Genomic DNA, 19,063 nt, shown 5'->3' with positions numbered 1-19,063 from the left:
TTGGTCACTGGAGGCTGTGTCTGAGGTTGTGCAGCCCCCTCAACTGATTCACCCACTAGAGCACGCCCAGATTTTGACTTGTCATTCGGAGGACGACGTTTACCACTTGGAGGGCGACCATGCAATTTCCAGCACTGATCCTTCGTGTGCCACTGTTTTTTGCAATGCTCACATACTGGAGGTGTTTTACTATTTTGCTTGTCACCATCAGCTCCAGTGGACTTCACCTTGAAGGTAGCTGACTCTACAGTGGTAACACCCGACCCATTCATTGTACTCGATCTATCTTCTTCCAATCTAACCTCTGAACAGACCTCCATGAGAGACGGAATTGGTTTCTGCCCTAGTATTCGACTCCGAACTATATCAAATTTGGGGTGCAGCCCTGCAAGGAAATCATACACATGCTCAACCTCTTCTATCTTGGAGTATTGAATTCCATCTTGCGGGCAGTTCCAGATGATCTCCCGACATAGATCCATTTCTTGCCATAACAACGATATCTTGCTGAAGTATGACGTTACATCCATGCTCCCTTGTTTGCATTCGTGAACCTGTTTACGTAAAGTATACAGGCGGGATGCGTTCTGACGCCTCGAATATAACCCTCGGACTGCATCCCAAATATCTCGGGCAGTGGCTGAATAGAGTAAAGGTTTCCCGATTTGTGGTTCCATGCTACTGATTAACATTGAGCGGAGCAAAGAATCCTCTGCCTTCCAGACACGCTCTTGAGGATCCCCAAGATTCGGTTGTGGTATCTCTCTAGTCAAATATCCAAACTTATGGCGTCCCTCAAGAACCATTTTAATTGTTTGGGACCAAGAGAAGTAATTTTGCCCATTTAGCTTCTCTCCCATGATCATTCCTGTAGAATTTCCTATAGTTCCAGATAAAAAATTAGTAGTAGGAAGAGTAGGAAACATTGATATTGCATTTTCTGAATACATCGGGGAAGAATCATGGCTATTCAATCTGGCTCCAAGGGCGGCCATCTGTTGCTGGAGACTAACCAATTGTTGTTGGAGTTCCCCATGAGATTCAGATCTGGAATTTTTCTGTCCAAAAATCATGGGATTTTCTTCAACGGAATCAATCATTCGAAACTAAGGTTGAACTGGATACACATGAGGAAGAAGCTGTCCACCATGGTACTGTGAAGAAGCTACTGCCCACCGGCGGCAAGGTGCGGCAACCCGTGACCGGCGCTGCTCCTAGACGGCTGCGATGGTGGGTAATGGACAGAAGGCTCGGCGATCGGCTGCGAGGTTGAAGAAATCGCGCCGATCTGACCCGACCCGGCAGCTGGAGCAAACCCACGACCGTCTGGTGCAGATCTGGTCCTGTGCGAAGCCGAGAGACCGATCGGCTGTAAATCTGTCTCTTATACACATCTAGATGTGTATAAGAGACAGTAATAGACCCAACCTCAGATATAAATAGAATTAGGTGAAACCCTAATTTAGCAAATATAGTAAATTACAAAAAAATGGCCTTAGGGCTAATTCAACGTATTTCAACAGTAGCCATTGAAGATGAAGCTATTTCTACTTCTGTCAGGACAATGCCAAAGTGATGTAGGCTTATTCTAAGTTGGATAGTTAGTATTTTGTTTTTAGTTTATTATTTGTTGGTTAGTAGGCTTGCCGAGAGCCTTCTATTTTGCCTATAAAAGGCTTTGGCCTCTTCATTAATAAAATTGGAAGATAGATAGAGGATTAGCATGGCCTTGTGGAAGGATGACACTTTGCATCAGAGGAGTGCTTCATCTCAAGAAGCAAAAACCACTGGCTCATGATTTTGTTCCAATCATCATGAAAGTGCTTTCTTGTAGCGACCCGACTTTTCTAAAATGGACCCTGGTCATTATTGCGAATTCAAGGTTTAGAAAACACAAAATTTGACTAAAATTATAGTATTTTTTTATTTTTTTATTTTTTTTAAAATATAAAAAGCTTGACTGAAATTATAATTAAAAACAAGAAAAACAACAAATGTTTTGTGAAATGAAACATCATTAGTTTGCTTGGGATCTCTTAAACCATAATTTAAAACAAAATAAAAATTTCCAAAATGAAACATTTGACTCATTCCAAGGCTAGCCCTTGTACTTTCAAATAATTCGTTAAAATAAATATGACTAAACAAAACCACCATGTAGAAGCTCGACTCAAAACAGTTCCAAACTCGTATAACAACATCCTGTCAACTACCTCAACGCCGTTGTTGTCACCTACCGAAAAGAAAAACTGAAAGGGTGGGTATTATTAAAATACTTGATAAGTGACCCCTAACGAGGCCCACCATACACATTTAAGTCATACAAACGGTCAAATGTATATGACACACAAGAAGGAAAACATAAGTTTAGGTGTTGAGACACTCGTGTCACACAAACTTGTCATGTAGACCGTCGGTGTACTCAACAATCTTGCAACAACCAGCCCATGATTTATAAAACAAGGTCACACAGACATATTGAAGGTTCTAGAAAGGCAACCTCAATTAACCAGCTGGTGGAGGCAAAAGAACTACCAAAAAAAAAAAAAAGACTGAAGGTTTTCAGCAATTTGATCGCGGAGACAACACCAGTTAAGCAGGATGCTTAGATTGGAACTCTCCTAATCACTTATGGTTTTCAGCAATTTGATTGCTAAGACAACACCAGTTAAGCAGGATGCTTAGATTGGAACTCTCCTAATCACTTGGTCATTCACATTGATGCCAGCCAAAGCCACACACCATGAAAAGAATTTAATACGTTGAAGACGTTCTATATTTAATTCTCATTTGATCATTTCTTTCTGGAGAAGTTGGTAGCATCCAGACATTTGTCTAAAGGGTGACTTGCTTGTAAACCTTCCCAACATATCATCCAGCCACCACAGCTGGGTATCATGCTGAGGGATAGGCTTTTACCCTCAAACTTTTTAAGAATGAGATATCCTTTCAGAAATTTCCAATAGAACAAGATTGTATCATTGCTTTTTTGGTTTCTTTCTGTGTTTATGAATCTCAATTCTACTTTTGGTTCGAGAAGCCTACATTTGGATAGAGGCACATGATTATGTTAGGAACCCTCCTAACAAGAATGGTACTAAAAGATATAGAAAAACTAAAGAACAATTCAATTATAGAAATATAGCAAAATGTATTGAAAATATGCTATAAACTCACAAACTAACAAGATAAACCCTAGCCTTTCGAGAGGGCTAGTCTCTTCCCAAATTCCCCAATGGAAATTCTCACCAAATTCTTCACACCCTTTCTCTTACCCCTCTCTCACTATTTATAACTGAAATTCCTAACAAATATACTATCTAATTACTCATATGCCCCTTCTAACCTCCCTCCTAATATTGTACTAGTATTCTCATTATTTCTATAGCAAGGGCCTTACAATACTCCCCCCCTTTGGAGACACCTTGTCCTCAAGGTGTCCTAAAAAACACACACACGAAATTGGGCACACTTTTTTTTTTTTTTTTTTCGAGCAGCCCAATATTCTTGAATTTCCCTTTTCTCACCAATCATTGACATATCTCTGGTTTGAAACCTTCCTTACTCCAGCCCATTATCAAGCCCAAAAGCTGTCTCTTATACACATCTAGATGTGTATAAGAGACAGTCCTTACTCCAGCCCATTATCAAGCCCAAAAGTATGCTGCTACCTTTGTCCATTCCATGGCCTCAGCTGACATAGTCCATTAATTTGGGCTCCAAAACTCAGCCCATCGTAGGTGTATATCCCATGTCCTTAGGGTTAGTTTTTGTTGTCCTTGATTCACTCCAACCTACCAGCTTTTGACACGTCATTGGCTCTCTTTGATCATTAAACCCATCCCAACCTTCCACTGTTGTCGCCGTCTTCTGTACATCTTCTTCTGTCTTTTCAAGGAATTTGGTCTCTATTTTTGCTAACCCACCCATCTTCCTCCGTGATCACGTCCGTTGGTTGTTATGTATACACCTAGTTTTCCGACACCGTCGAACAACCTCTCCATTTCGTCCCGCAAATGATCCATCTTAGTGTGATTCTTCTTCCCCTTCCATGATCGTTCATCTTCCTCTGCATTTTTCCGCACCTCCCATCTCCTCGCTTCTCCACCATCTTCGCTTGCCCAAGTTCTATTCAGTCATCTTTTCTCCATTCGCCTAACTCTTTGCCATGGTTGTTTTGGTTATGTGTTTAAATTGAGGTAGTACCCACCTAACTCCATCTTCATCTTCTCCATTGACTGTGGATGGACCATACTTCCCATATTCAGATGCAGCCCATTAAGTCTTAATTCTGCAACCCCTAGATAACCAAGAATTAGGGCTTCTACCCATTTACTCATAATCGGCCCATTATGGAATTTCAGCCCCTGTTTGGATAGCCTAATTAATAACACCTCGCTTTCCTCTTTGGGCTGTAGGTGGACATCTTCCATGTTCATTTTCAGGTCCATTATCCTATAATTAACTTGATTCCATTCCTCTATCCTCCCACCGATTGCCATGTGGATGGCATTAGGGTTAAATTTTTCGTCTTTCTCCTCTTTTTGCCTATGCTCGTTTCGTCTTCCCAACGGTTTCAGTGGTCCCCATCTATCACGTGATCGTTCCCTTTCCTCTGCCTTCATCTTCGTCACGACTCCTTCCGCCATGAACGATTCGAATACCCGCATCGCCAGCCATCTTCCCTTTCGTCGTTGGATCTGGATGTTGTCCTCTTTGTTTTTAGATCCATCGTCATCTTGGCTATTGATCGGCCTTTGAATCCGCTCACGTCGTCTTCTTCTGATCTTGGTACGTAGCTCTGTCTCTCTCTGTGGCTTCTTCATCAACTCCGGCCACCCATGCCATCGCCTCCGATCTTCATTACCCTTATCTCGCACCTTGCGGCTTCTGAACCAACCCTTCTTTTGATCTTTTAGCCACCCCAGCCGCTGAACTGCCGAAGACTTCTTTTCCTTCCTTCGACCGCCAAGTTGTTTTTCCAACCATTTGATAGCCGGAAAGTTATCCCCCTAACGTTTTTTCGTGCATCTGCCAACTCTTTTTGAGGGTGTTGTTCTTTCTCCTTTAGGTGTTACTGCTGTCTCCTTCAATCGGCACTTCCAATTCCACCAAGTTCTCATCTCCAGTCATCTCATCTTCTGTCGTTGGCCATGGGTACGCGTGATCAGGATTCGTTTCTTCTTTCCATCTTCTTCCTGAGCATTCTTCTCCTGTTCAACCTTCGTAAATTTGCTTCAAGCTTGTTTAGCATTTTTTTCAGATTCGTCTCTTTCGGTCACCCATGTTGCAGTTTCCCTCGATTCTTCGTCCTTCTTTCCTCCGATTGGACCACTACCCTGCGCCGACACCTTCTTTTGAATCAGGTCATCAACCATCTTCCAACCACTGTCGGTCTTCATTTCCACTTCCAACTCGAAAATCTCATCTCGATTTTGCTCTACTCTCGGATTTCTCGACTTGTCTTGCAATTTCTCTTCATGGCTATACCTTTCTGAGCCTGTCTCTTGCTTTTCTTGGATCTTATATCGGTGCTTTTTAAGAAACTTCATCTTTGACCCTACTGATTTGTGATGCTTCTTCTTCCACTTGCCCTTCCTTCTTTTGGCCGGTATGTTTCTCCTTCCTCTATTCATCTTCGCCTTTCGCTTGCTATCGAATTTGTTCTCTCGAACTCCCTCATCCTTACCTCCTCTTTTATTGTTTTGAAATCGTTCCCCTCCAACAAGTCTGAACCCATGCTTTTGTTCTGGTTTTGTCTTTCCTGGTGATATCTCTTTCGTTCCTTCCCTCTTGGTTTGTCGATTGACTCTTCCTTGCTTTTTCAGAGGTGTTCTCAGGTACGATTGTCGCCTTCCAGCCACTCTTCGAACTCGTCTTAATAGTTTCTGGACAAGGTTTCCCGTCTCTATTTGTGTGACTGCCAGCCTTCTCTCTTATCTTTCTCTATCTTTTTGCAGTGACTCCTTGATCCTCTGATGTATTGCCTTTATTTCTTCTTGTATCTCCAACAACCTTGAATCTAGCCTCAGACCACGATCCATAGCAAAATAATTTCCCAAGAAAGAACGGCTCTGATACCAATTTGTTAGGAACCCTTCTAACAAGAACGTTACTAAGAGATATAGAAAAACTAAAGGACAATTCAATTATAGAAATATAGCAAAATGCATTGAAAATATGCTATAAACTCACAAACTAACAAGATAAACCCTAGCCTTTTGAGAGGGTTAGTCTCTCCCCAAATTCCCTAATGGAAATTCTCACCAAATTCTTCCCACCCTTTCTCTTACCCTTCTCTCCCTATTTATAACTGAAATTCCTAACAAACATCCTATCTAATTACTCATATGCCCCTTCTAACCTCCCTCCTAATATTCTACTAGTATTCTCATTATTTCTATAGCAAGGGCCTTACAGATTAGCTTATATTTTGACTAATTGATTCCTTGTACAGGAGTGCGACTACCTTAAGGCAATAGCACTTCCTCGCCTTGAAATTTCCACTGTCGTGGATACAAAAACCGGGAAGGTATTTCTGTGTGCGTGTGTGTTTGTTTTGCCTCACCAGCCTATTAGTTTCAAGCATTATAGATAATTAAAATGGGTAGTTGTTTTCTCTTGTTTATTACTTGTTATCCATACACTATTCTTGCTCTCAACATTGCTATGAATGTTATCTGTTGAAATAGAACATACTTACTGAGAAGAAAATGAATTAACTATGGTTACGTATTGATATTAGTTTCTACTTCGTTTCTTTGAATTTTGGGTTTTTTTTTTTTTTAATGTTTAAATGAGCAAATGGACTGAATTCTACGAATATTATGCAGGTCTCTACCAGTCTAACTTTCTTAATTTAAACAGCCTTAATCGAAGAATTAAGAAATCACCGGATGATATTTTGTGGGAGTAAATATTTTCTTCTATGTTATTTTTACATGAAACCGAAGTTGGTCTCTATTAAATCATGACTTGTTATTATGTTTTGGACAAAAGAACCAAATTTCATAATGAACAATGAGAGTACAACAAGGAGAGGCCGACCACAAAGGATTCCCGGCCAACAAGAAGGGGAAGCCAAATAAAATAAGGAAAAGAAAACTAATCTCAAAGAAATAACTACTTGAAACTCAATAGATATCCTCCCGTGATTCTCCTTCCTTTGAGACATCCTCTTTTTCCTCCTCAACCAAATATGCTAGCTACATCAATTTACCTCCTCCTCCTCCGAAGAGAGATGTAATTAGATCTCAGGATTTGCATCACGACAGAAATGATACGATCGAGGACTTTCTCTTCCATCCGTCGTTCGGAGAGAAGGGTTCTATCTTTTATAATTAGATCTCAGGATTTGCATCACAACACAAATGATACGATTGAGGAGTTCCTCCTCCATCTGTCATTCGGAGGGGAGGGTTCTATTTTTAATTTTTATGGAGGGCAAGAGTGTGTGCCTTGTTGGTGGGGCATTTAGGGGGAGAGAAATAATGGAATCTTTTGTGCGGTTGAGAAGGCTCCTTATGATATTTGGTCCATGGTCAATTTTAATATTTTTCTTTGAGCCTTTGTGATGAGTTCTTTTTGTTTGTAATTATTCATTTGGTCATATTTTGTTAGGTTGGAGATCCTTCTCTAGGGTGTCCCCTTTTGTGGGCTTGTTTTTTTTGTATGTCTTTGTATTCTTTCATTTTTTTTCCTCAATGAAAGTTGGACTTTTATTAAAAAAAAAGAAAAAAGGAAAAAAAGAGCCTACAACTCCAAACACCTATAAAGATTGGGTCAGACACAAATCAATGGGTAAAAGGGTATAACAGGGGGGCATGATTATGATGCCTTAGATCCTCCCTACAAAGAGCACACCATTAAGGCCAGAGGCCAGAGGCCACACAGACCTCTTATTAAAATCCGTTGTGTTATTCTTCGGTAGGAAACTAGCAAACAAAAGGTTACATAATAAAATATTCATGAAAATAATGGATATGACAATTTTAAAGGAGTCCAATCAGATTTGGCACAGGATGGTCACTAGTATTTATGGGAAGAAGTCACTATGGAAAAAAGGGGTAGAAGTAGTAGTTTCGATTGGTGGAGCATTACCAGTTATCTAGGTGACAGAAAGAAAGGTTAAATTTTGTGAAGATGCTTAGTTGGATCCTCAATCCCTTGCTTGAGCTTGGTTAATCTTTTGGTTGAGTTGAACGTAGGATGAAGATTGCCTTTAAATTTTAAACTTGGACTACGCACCAAAGAAGCTGGAACATTTTGACTGGAAGAAATATTTTAGAAGTGGAATTAGGTTAGCTTAGACCTTGATAACCATTTTAATTTTGGGTTTCTCTGTTTTTAGTTTTTGGTCTTTTGTTTTCTGTTTTTGAAAAACAAAAACAATACATGTTTGGTCATTGTTTTTGCTTTTTAGTTTTCTATCCAGGCATGTTTGATAACAGCTTTCAGGTTTTTAGAAAGTCAAATAAAAGAAGCTATTTGGTGGTTTGATACTTGTTTTTAGTTATATATTTATATGTTTTTATAACAAGAATGCCAAACCATTTTTATAATACTTGTTTTATGTAAAATATTAGCGGGAAAGCTCGTTTGGTCAAAAAAAGAAAATAGAAACAAAAAAAAAAAGAACAAGATCTCAAAACAATTTCAATCAAAAGAGAACAATCAAGAAACAAAGAAGATCCATCAAACCAAAACTTAGCTCCAAAGAAATCTCAAACAACAACCACGACTAAAAACAAGAACCAATGCAAGAAAAGCTGGCTAAAAATCTCTTTCCACAATTGCTAAAAAGTCCGTATACTTTTGACCCGCTGTGAGGTAGGATTAAAAACACATTCAAGAATTAATGGAAAGAGATTTCCTCGAAGCTCCTCACTTTCTTTGAGTTGATCCAATGTGTGGTGGGAGATGGGTTGGGGACTTATTTCTAGGAGGATAGTTGGTTGGGGGAACCCCCCATTGTAGCAGACTTCCTCATCTTTATGTTAAGAAAAATTGTTTGTTTTTGATGTTCTGTTGCTTTTGAGGAGCTCAATCTGTTTCTTGTTTGGTTTCCTTCGTCCTTTGTCGAATAGGGAAACGATGAAGGTTATGGCCCTCCTTTCATTATTGGGGGATGTTGAGGTTAGGCAAAGGAGAAAGGATATTTCATATTTATTGTTGGAGGTTTAGCCCTTCCGAGGGGGTTTCTTGTAAATCTCTTTTTCAGTACTTACCAGATCCTTCACCCTGTGAAGAGTCTATTTCTTCTGTTCTTGGAAGGTGAAAATCTCAAAGAAGGTGAAGTTCATTATCTGGCAGGTTATTCATGGAAGGATTAATACCTTGGATAGGCTTTCGAGGATGATCACTTATTTTGGAATCACCCCCCATAAAAAAATGCTCTTTTACCGACTCTTACTACCATCTTGAGAAACTGGAGAATATTGAGAGGGGCTTCCAAATCTGCTGCGATAGATTTGTCTCTGTACTTCTCAATAATGGCAGAGTCAGTATCATTTAGCTCTTGGTTGAATTGGAGAAGATGCGATAGATTTGTCTTTGTTTGTAGTGGAGGAGATTCTCTAACTTCTTTTGAATATAACTTACAAGAACCATTTCTTGACAAATCAAATCCAGCGACCCACCAAGTTGTGCAATCCAAGCTGAAAGTTTATCCATAAAAACAGAATTGACTCCATAAAAGCAAGGGACGAAGGAATACACCAGTAGACCAAATGCTTATCATTTTTTTTTTAATTTTTAAAATTTTTATATATATATATATATATATACTTATCTCTAAGGGTTGAAATAAAACTGCTTATTTCTAAGTTTCAAATCCTTATCTGTAAGGGTTGAAATAAAACTGCTTATTTCTAAGTTTCAAGTACTATTTTAGTTTCAAAACATCCATATCTAGTCCTCATGCTTTGAATAAATTTTTAGTTGGTTTGTTGTTAACTTCTACGTGACATGACAAAAGCTAGTAGCAAATTAACCGATAACTGAATGATAATGATTGATTTTAAAAGTTATCCAAAACATAGCAACTGAGTTGAATGTTTTGAAAGTCAATCAAAGTAGAATAAGCAATAAATTACTAGGAGTAAAATGTTTTTTAAACCAGTTTTTAATTATATTCAAATGAGCTTATTTAAAAGAAATAAATTAAAAAATATTTAATATATCGTCAAAAAAGCAGTTTAAAAAAGTAAAAGTAATAAGAAAAATGAAAGAGGAAAAAACAATGCAGTGTTTGGTGTCTGAGGTTCACGAATGGAATTGGATTTTCCTGTGAGATTAGTCAAGGTGTACATAAGTTGGGCTTGGACACTCACAGATATAAAAAAAAGAAAAGAAAAAAAAGGAATTGGGTCTTAAAAAACCAAAAATTTCCATTTCCAAAATTTCTTTATAAATTAAAAAATGTCTTAAAATATATAACCAAAAACTGGATTTGTTAGTGAATGAACTTGTTTATTCAAAACCAAAATGAAAAAAACCTACTCGTTATCAAACTATCCATTGGTGATTTATTGAGGATGTTGGAAAAAAAAAAAAAAAAACAGATTGAAGAAGGAATGGATAAAACAATCTCAAACTTACATCCCTCAGGCAATTTTCTGATTAATACCTTGTTTCACAATCAAACATTAGGAAAGGATTGGATTGTATATCTTTTTGTGAATTTCATTCATCAATAAAACTCTTTCTTATAAGATAGAACTTGGGAAAAAACTATGAATTTCATACATCAATGAAACAATAGAGTGTTTTGTGGGATGGAAAGAGACCCTAATTGTAACGACCCGAGTTTAGGAGGGGTATATGAATGGACTGAGATCACATCCGAATGAGAGGGATCTTGAGGACATGAAAGTATGGTTGAGATAGGCTTAAAAGAACTGAAAGTTACTACCTATACCAACAAGGTGCACCTTCATTTTTGGTGGCTCAATCACAGGAATTCCAAAGTTAAGTGTGATTTGCTTGGAGCAATCCTATGTTGGGTGACTTCCAGGGAATTTTCCTAGGATACATGTGTGTGATGACAAAGCATGCTGAAAGGATTAGTGTTGGTTTGTGGGGATAGTCTTCAATCTTGGAAGCTCAAGAAGATAACGTGTCAGGTTGCGGGAGATGAAGGGGAATGCCGTGGCAAATAAGGTGTCGAATCTGGATTCCAAATCTTTATCCAAATCCTGGACCTGGGGCGTTACAGATGGTATCAGAGTGGGAACCTCTCCCTGTAAGATGTGGTTCGGGGATGAACCAAGTGAAAGCTGGTGGGCATGTAACGACTCGAGTTTAGGAGGGGTACATGAATGAACAGAGATTACATCCGAATGAGAAGGATTCTGAGGACATGAAAGTATAATCGAGATAGGCTTAAAAGAACTGAAAGTTACTATCTATATCAACAGGGTGCACCTTTCTTTTAGGTGGCTCAATCATAGGAACTTCAAAGTTAAGCGTGCTTAGCTTGGTGCAATCCTACGTCGGATGACCTTTTGGGAATTTTCCTAGGATGCATGTGAGTGAGGATAAAACATGCTGAAAGGACCAACGTTGGTTTGTGAGTATAGTCTTCCATCTTGCAAGCTCAAGAAGATAACGTGTCAGGTTGTCGGGGATGATGGGAATGCTGGGGCAAATAAGGTGTCGAATCTGGTTTCCAAATCCTTATCCGAATCCTGGGCCTGAGGTGTTACACTAATGAAGTGTGGGCCGTGGTGAGGTTTCACGTTTCTCTTTGAGCTTCGGTTTCGAAGATTTTTTGTAATTATTCTCTTGGAAACATTTTACTTGGTTGGAATCCCTTTCTCTAAGGGGTCTTGTGGGCTTGGTTTTTTTTGTATGTTCTTGTATTCTTTCATTTTTTCTCAATGAAAGCAGTTCTTTCTATTTAAAAAAATAAAATGAAAATCTTGGGAAAGGATCTGCGGAGGAGGTATGAAAAGGAAATTGTCCCAAAGAGGTCAAAAGATTTAGACCACTAAGGAAGAGATTTCTTTAAAAAAGGTCGATCAAGTCAGCATAGTTTCAAACCTGAAAGAGGGAAGGACTCATCTAGGGAAATCAAGGCATAGATAAATAAGCTGATGATCCAAAGTATTATTATTTTCCTAATAATTTTTTTTTACTTTAAATTTTGAATGGGTTTGCTTGGCTAAAGTGTGTATTTTTAGAATGTTGCAAATTTGTGCCAATAATAATGATAAGATAAAATATCGTCGTATCGTCAGAAAAAAGAAATAATACCGTTGTTTATGAGTAGATAATCTATTTATCTTGAAGTGCTAATACTTCTATTTTTAGGGTAACTTTATTTTTTCTTGCGTGGATTTATTTTCTCTTGATGGATTCTATAGTTCATGATTGTGATTGATAGTTTTGCTTCATTCTTTTGTAAACGATATTATTTTTTGTATTGGAGGTCCCACTTAGTAATGCTCATTTGGTTGAAGGATTTATATATTTTCCCTATTAAAAAGGATTTTTTCCTTTCAGCTGATATTGTTATGTTTTATGGTCTTCCTTCTGGAGTTATTTTTCAGGGAGTTAAGAGTGATTTCAGAACGAGCTCTGGAATGTTTTTAAGTCATCAAGAGAAAAATTATCCGATGGTCCAGGTATTAATTACAAAGAAATTGTTGGTATATTTTGATGTTTCAAATAATGGACATGGCCATATGGATGTGCTCAGAAGTCAACGTTATTGAAAAACTTTCAATTTGGTTAAAGGTGTTCTTTCAGACAAATTTAGAAATCTGTTTCAGTTGTTTTAGACAAGATTTTTATTTAAAGAAAACATAAATGATGATGTACGACTCCTTTACGGTATAGTCTATTGGCATGCTAAGCAAATCCACTATAAAGTTTTAAACTATAGACGATTCCACAAACTTCAGATTCTCATTAACTTCAAATAACCAAACTCAGTTCTTTAAGAGTGACCAACAACAGTAGCAGACTTTAAACCAGTAGTCACTCAACAGAATAAGTTTTATTTCTATTAAAAAAAATGGTAAATAAGTGGCTGACCAAAAAGGGAAAAACTAAAAATTACTGCATCAGTTACCAGACATTTGCCCCACAGCCAAACACAAAGACTAAAGCTTCTTGAAAAGATCTTGCGAGAATTTTTAAAGAAACAGATCAAGAACTTTTAAAGCAACAAATCACATCATTTCCTTCCCTAATCCCTCCAAAGAAAGGTTTGTCCTCAAGTTTTAGGCGGCCAAACAAAAGGTTTCAGGAGGATGGTATTTAAAAAATCAGCAACATTGAAGGTGGGGTTGATCTTCAGATTCTGAGGTAGATACATATGCACTGTCACCAAATCTCTCAAGAATTTGAAAGGGTCCAATCTTCATAGGATGGAGCTTAGAGTAGGACCAGAAGAAAATCTTGTTATCTAGTTATTCACAAGTTATCAAACTTCCAAACTTAAACTAATGCTTATCCTCGAGTAATGCTGCAAAATTCATTTCTAGCTTAACCTCAGTGCGCTAAACTACACTGCATTTCCCTGGCGCATATTTTTTGCTGTAGCTCGACAATGTGCTGTAAAAATGTCCGACTATTTGAGCCTAAACTTAGTTCTGCCTTAATTCCTTCAAGGGCACCTCTTCCTGCCTTAGCCCTATTTCACCTGGCTCTCTTCCTACAGTACTTCCTAGAAGTTTAACTTCTAGTTCCTAGCTTGGGTAATGCACCGACAATTCTCAATAGATTTAAACAAAAAAATGCTTGAATACGCATCTGTCAGCCCATTTTTTTTAGTTCATTGTTTAGGTCACCTTTTATGAACTTTTTTATGAGTTCGATTTCTCATTTAAAAAAATTGGAAAATCTTATAGGAACTCAAAAAGAAACTTAATCATTGTGCACACATATCATAAAGCTTGAAGTGACATAGTTATATACCACAAAGGAATTAATACATTACTGAAGAGCGATAGTCAATCATTAACATTCGATCCTTATTCCTTAACATTGAAGTGCATTTGAAAATTGTGGATCTTTGGTTCTCTCTCTCGGTTGGTGATAGACTTCCTGTGTTTTGGAATCTGTGAAAGCAGGCAATTGAAAAAAGAATTTCTGTCTATTCTCAAATACCAGTAGAAAATGGAGAGCTCATTCAAGTGTTAAGGTATGGATATAATTTTGTTTCTGTGAAGATGCACGTGAACACGAAAAGTAGTTTGTACTTCAGTTTTAAGTCTAACATCTTAAGCAGTACAGGTACGAGAAGAATCAATTTTACAAGCCTCATCATGACTACTTTTCTGATACTGTAAGATTTTTTTGTTATTTCAGCCATGAGCCCTAGTATTCTAAAATCAGCAATTATTTATGTTTAAGTATGCTGAACTTGAGCTTTTGCTGATGGCATGCATCGTTTCTTCATGTCCTCATTTTATAGTTTAACTTGAAGCGTGGAGGTCAGCGTATAGCAACCATGCTTATGTATCTAAGTGAAAACATTGAAGGAGGAGAAACCTACTTTCCTAAGGTATTTACCATTTTCCTTGCTGAACTTTTTTTGAATCGAGAAACAACTTCTCATTAATGAAAGTGTTTATAAAGTTTAGGAGATACAAATTCTCACAAGGAGAGGAAAAAGAGAGAGGAAATGGATAACAAGTACATCCAAATAGAGATAAACTTTCAAACGCCTATGACCAACAAAATGCCTTCAGCTGCAGAAAACAAAGACTACCACATTGCTACCAAAGAAAACCAGAAAATGACCACCAACCAACAAAGGACCAAAGAAAGAGCAGACAAAGCAGACGGAAAGTTCTTTGCTGATGCATGAACTAAAATTCACAGAACTTGAAAAGAAACAATCTCATAACGCGCTAAAAACTTCCAACAAGAGACAAGAGGACGACACAAGGGCCAACAAGAAAAGTTAAACCGCCACCACTTGAACTTCCAAAAACAGTGAGCTAAGGAACCAACCACCAATTAAAGAGCAACCCAATGAAAGAGCTCCCACGATCTCAAATGTTTGAAGCAAAAACCTAATTTTGATAAAAAAAACATACTGCCTCAACTCCTTAGTAGGGTGGATTCCTTTGAGTTGTATACCACAAGCCTTAATTAAAGATGAAAACTTTGAAGGAATTGATGAAGGAATTATAACTAGCCAAAAAGATTGAGAAGCCACAGTCAAGTTATCTTGGACATTATTCTTAAATAATGTCTCAAAAGCATCAACAACAGAGTCCACAAGATAAGGATCTTCGGACACTATCTTCCAAAAAAGCTTCAGAGCTCCACACTATTCAAACTAACTTCTCGGAATCAAAAGCATGAATACATTAGAAGGAACAGGTTCTGTAGGAGGAGAAGAGCTAAAATCCGATTTAATTAAGTTAACATTAGAATCGGAAGGAGAAATAACTGATTGACTGAAGGACTGAAAGAAACAAGGTGTCTGTTGAAGCGACTAATTGTCTCGAGGCAATAACCCCTGATATTTTGGAAGAGTCTTGTGTAAGTCATTTTCCTTGCAGAATTAAATTTCATTGCTAAAATGTATTAGTTTTCTTACTCATTTTATAAAAACCAATTAAAGAACAAGACAATTACAAAGCTCGAAGAGCATAGACGCATCCTCTTAGACAGAAGTCCAGTTCGATGTATTAGTTTATGTAAAAAGAAAACCACTTTTGCCAACCATTTCGTAGATAATCAACTTGTTTATTCCAATTTAGTCATGGAACTAGGAGTTGATACTGAGCCCCATAAAAGGACAGGACAGTATTCTTATTTCCCATTCGAGTCTCTGATGTATGACAGTGGAAGCAAGACGAGATGAATGGGGTGAGAACTACGAGCCTAGAAGCATGCATGGATGGACATAACATTGGAGTTTCAATGCAACATTTTTTAAAAAAATTAGGAAGGGGGAGACATTCAACAAAATATGTTTTTAAAAAGTAATTTTTGCAGACTTTCCTACTTACCGATATTATATAAAAAAATTAGGATATTAAGGTAATTTCTCAACCATTGAATTTCAAGCAAATTGAAACATTGTAGAGTCAATTGTATTTCTTTGTGGACAAATATTTTCCACATTGAAGTGAAGTCTAGTGTTTCCATAAATGACATAGCTTTGAAGGGGGTTAAAAAACCGTCATTTTTGCATCTTCTCATACCAGTACAATCAAATTTAGTAGGAGTGAAATCTACTTATTTTATTTACTTAGTTTATTTCCTTAGGGTTTCAAACTTTTATTATTAATATCCTAGTTCCTTGGCGTACATATTATGAATATTGATTAAAAAAAGATAATTATTTTAAATGATAAAATTGCTGTAAATATTTTCAAATATAGCAAAACTTCACTATTTATCAATGATAGAAAGAAATACACACTGATATACGTCTCTATTAGTGATAGTGATAGATGTCTATCAGTGTCTATCATTGATAGACAGAAATTTTGCTATATTTGAAAATATTTTTCAATAGTTTCTATATTTAAAAACAGCCTTCAAAAAAAAAAAAAATCTGTGTTTAATATTCTTTTTCTTTATCCCCTCTGCAAACCATGTTTTCCAACTCCATGCGTCTTGAGCCTGTATCAATGTGTTTCACTAGCTGGACACTTCAAATCATGTATTCTTCTCGTTTTCTCCTAGCATGTCTAGAGGTCCTCATTGGGCACGGGCATGAGCACGTATCAATAGTAGTACTCTAACTCAAAATGGAGCATGCATGCTAAATAGTCAGAAAGAAGAAGGAAAAAAGAAAAGAAAAAAGCAAAAAAGAAGAGGACAATAAAGAAATTCTAGCAAATTATATTATGCTGATCGAAATCAAATAAATGTGGTAAAAGAGGAGAGTTTCAGACTATACTTGGAAAACAACTGTATTATTTTGACAATTAGTCTGCTTTCCAATCTTTTAGTTTTCTGAGATAGAAAGCAGCATGGTGCTATGGCAATGGCATCTTGCAGCTGCAGGTTATATGATTAACTGTCTATTTATTTTTACTCAAATTTAAAAACCAAAATGTTTGATATTTTTAGAATTTTGGCGAAGATTTCATGAGTGTTAGTAATAAATAAAATAAATAACAAAACTAGTAGTAAACAAGTTTAGCCTTTTAAAAAACTGAAGTAAGATTGTTTTCGAATTTGACTGTAGAATAGCATCTGATTGTGTTTATTATGGTTTAAAAAACTAATGGACGTTTGGATTTATCAAATGGCCAGTAGTCCATCACTGAAAAGGAAGGCCACTGTAAGACGAAGAGAAACCTTTTTGATGGAGTACTATGACACTGCAGAATTTAGCATGGCTTTGAAAGACAGAACAATGGCGGCTTTTCCCCTTTTGAATCTTGTTTTTCTCATTGGATCCAAGTTTCTGGCAAGTGTCGTGTCTTGAATTTTCCTTTTGTATATTTTCTTCAGGCTGGTTCTGGTGAGTGTAGTTGTGGTGGGAAGACCGTTCCAGGACTGTCAGTTAAGCCAGCCAAAGGAGATGCAGTGCTTTTCTGGAGCATGGTATGTTTCTTTTGCCTCTTAAAATAAAACGAATGATGTGAAAACAAAATGATTATGATTTTGACTACTAAATCCAGAAATCGATACCTAAGGGATGCCTGATGATAAAGGCTTAAGATTTATTTCAGATTTACCCTAAAACTCGTGGTCTGAGACCCCAGCCTCATCTCGAAAGTTTAACAATCAGGAGTTGGTTTGCTAATGTTCCTGTTCCTTGTTTTTCATTTTTCATATTTCTTACCAAAATTGTGTAGAAATTTTGGAAATAACCAAATTGAGTTTCTTGTTTCTTGTCAACGTCTCTAGTTTTCTAAAACATAAATTACGACATTATTCTATCATTCTCGACTTATAAAAGGGATAATCAATATTTAAAAGTAATTAACATGATCTTTTTTATATTTAACTTAGTTTTCATAAATAATTTTTACTTTTTTAATCTAAATATTCGAGAACAAGAAACAAGAAATAATTATCAAACAAGAAACAAAAAACAGTTATCAAACATAGTTTGTTATTCTTTATTAAAAAAGTAAAAATAAGGAACAAGAACCCAGAAACAAAACCAGGAACTTCACCAGACGGACGAGCCTTTAAATTCTTTCTCAACTTTTGGAGTTGATCATAAAGTGGATTAAGAATTAAAAGTAGGAGTGACCCATGAATATAATAATGAAAAGGGGTTCCCTGTTCAAGAACATAAAACCAACTAAAAAAAAACCCCTATCCTCAGAGCCTGTTTGGAACAAACTGCCAATAGATAGCTTTTGTTTTAACCATTTCCTTTTGTATGTGATTGCTTCAGGGCTTGGATGGACAATCAGATCCAAATAGCATTCATGGAGGGTGTGAAGTACTGTCAGGGGAAAAATGGTCTGCCACAAAATGGATGAGGCAAAAGAGTACTCTGGTACCATAATTCAAACTTTCTAGTTCCATTGTATTGTATATCAGCATTGAATATTTTACATATCAACTAATAAATCTATTGAGAAAGAGAGAGAGAGAGAGAGAAATGGAGAGAGCCTAATTTAGATAGCATATTAACATAATAACAATTACAGTGAATAAGTTTATTTAAGGAATAATACAATACAGCTGCAGCTGCATCTGATGTTATTTCCCCTACTGTCATGTCAGCTGAGCCTATTGTTTCTTTTCTTTTTTTGGGTCAAGTGTGGGAATTCTCTAAATACCCTTGTAATTTGTATTTTATCTATTTTTCTTGCATGACTATTACAAGGATAAGTTTCAATAGTCAACAAATTTTGCTCCAAGAAACTATTAAGGGATGATTTAGAAGATGTTACTTGTTAGTGTTCATTGAAATTACTATTCACATGGAGTCTAACAGAATGTGTGAAGGGTTTAGGGGAAATATTATATGATATTTATATACTATAGTCATACTATGTGGGAGCTTTATTTTGTTTGTTTGTTTTGTTTTTAAATTATTTTTACAAAGTATATAGTTACACATAACACTATTGATTAAATTATCAAAATACCCCTAGTTGGTTTTAGTTATAAAGTTACA

General features: G+C 36.8%; 1 protein-coding gene across 3 annotated transcripts in view; it reads left to right on the top strand.

The window, feature by feature from the left end:
- Window positions 1–18,788, top strand: part of LOC120090672 (prolyl 4-hydroxylase 1) — a 34,003-nt gene extending 15,215 nt beyond the window's left edge. The window contains exons 6-12 of one of the 3 annotated variants that reach the window (XR_005485582.1): window positions 6,458–6,532; window positions 12,552–12,626; window positions 14,079–14,149; window positions 14,242–14,293; window positions 14,423–14,512; window positions 17,236–17,526; window positions 18,332–18,387. Coding sequence is in view for 2 of the 3 variants with exons in the window: in XM_039048392.1 (XP_038904320.1) it covers window positions 6,458–6,532; window positions 12,552–12,626; window positions 14,079–14,149; window positions 14,242–14,293; window positions 14,423–14,512; window positions 17,434–17,526; window positions 18,332–18,445 (570 nt within the window). In the remaining variant the exon portion in view is untranslated. Of the gene's footprint in view, window positions 1–6,457; window positions 6,533–12,551; window positions 12,627–14,078; window positions 14,150–14,241; window positions 14,294–14,422; window positions 14,513–17,235; window positions 17,527–18,331 lie in introns of all 3 variants that reach the window. The other 2 variants (XM_039048392.1, XM_039048397.1) reach the window with 2 other exon arrangements.
- The last annotated feature ends 275 nt before the right edge of the window (window positions 18,789–19,063 follow it).

The sequence above is a fragment of the Benincasa hispida genome, chromosome 1 (assembly GCF_009727055.1).
Source record: "Benincasa hispida cultivar B227 chromosome 1, ASM972705v1, whole genome shotgun sequence".
Lineage (NCBI taxonomy): Eukaryota > Viridiplantae > Streptophyta > Magnoliopsida > Cucurbitales > Cucurbitaceae > Benincasa > Benincasa hispida.
This window is presented reverse-complemented; position numbering and strand designations above follow the sequence as displayed.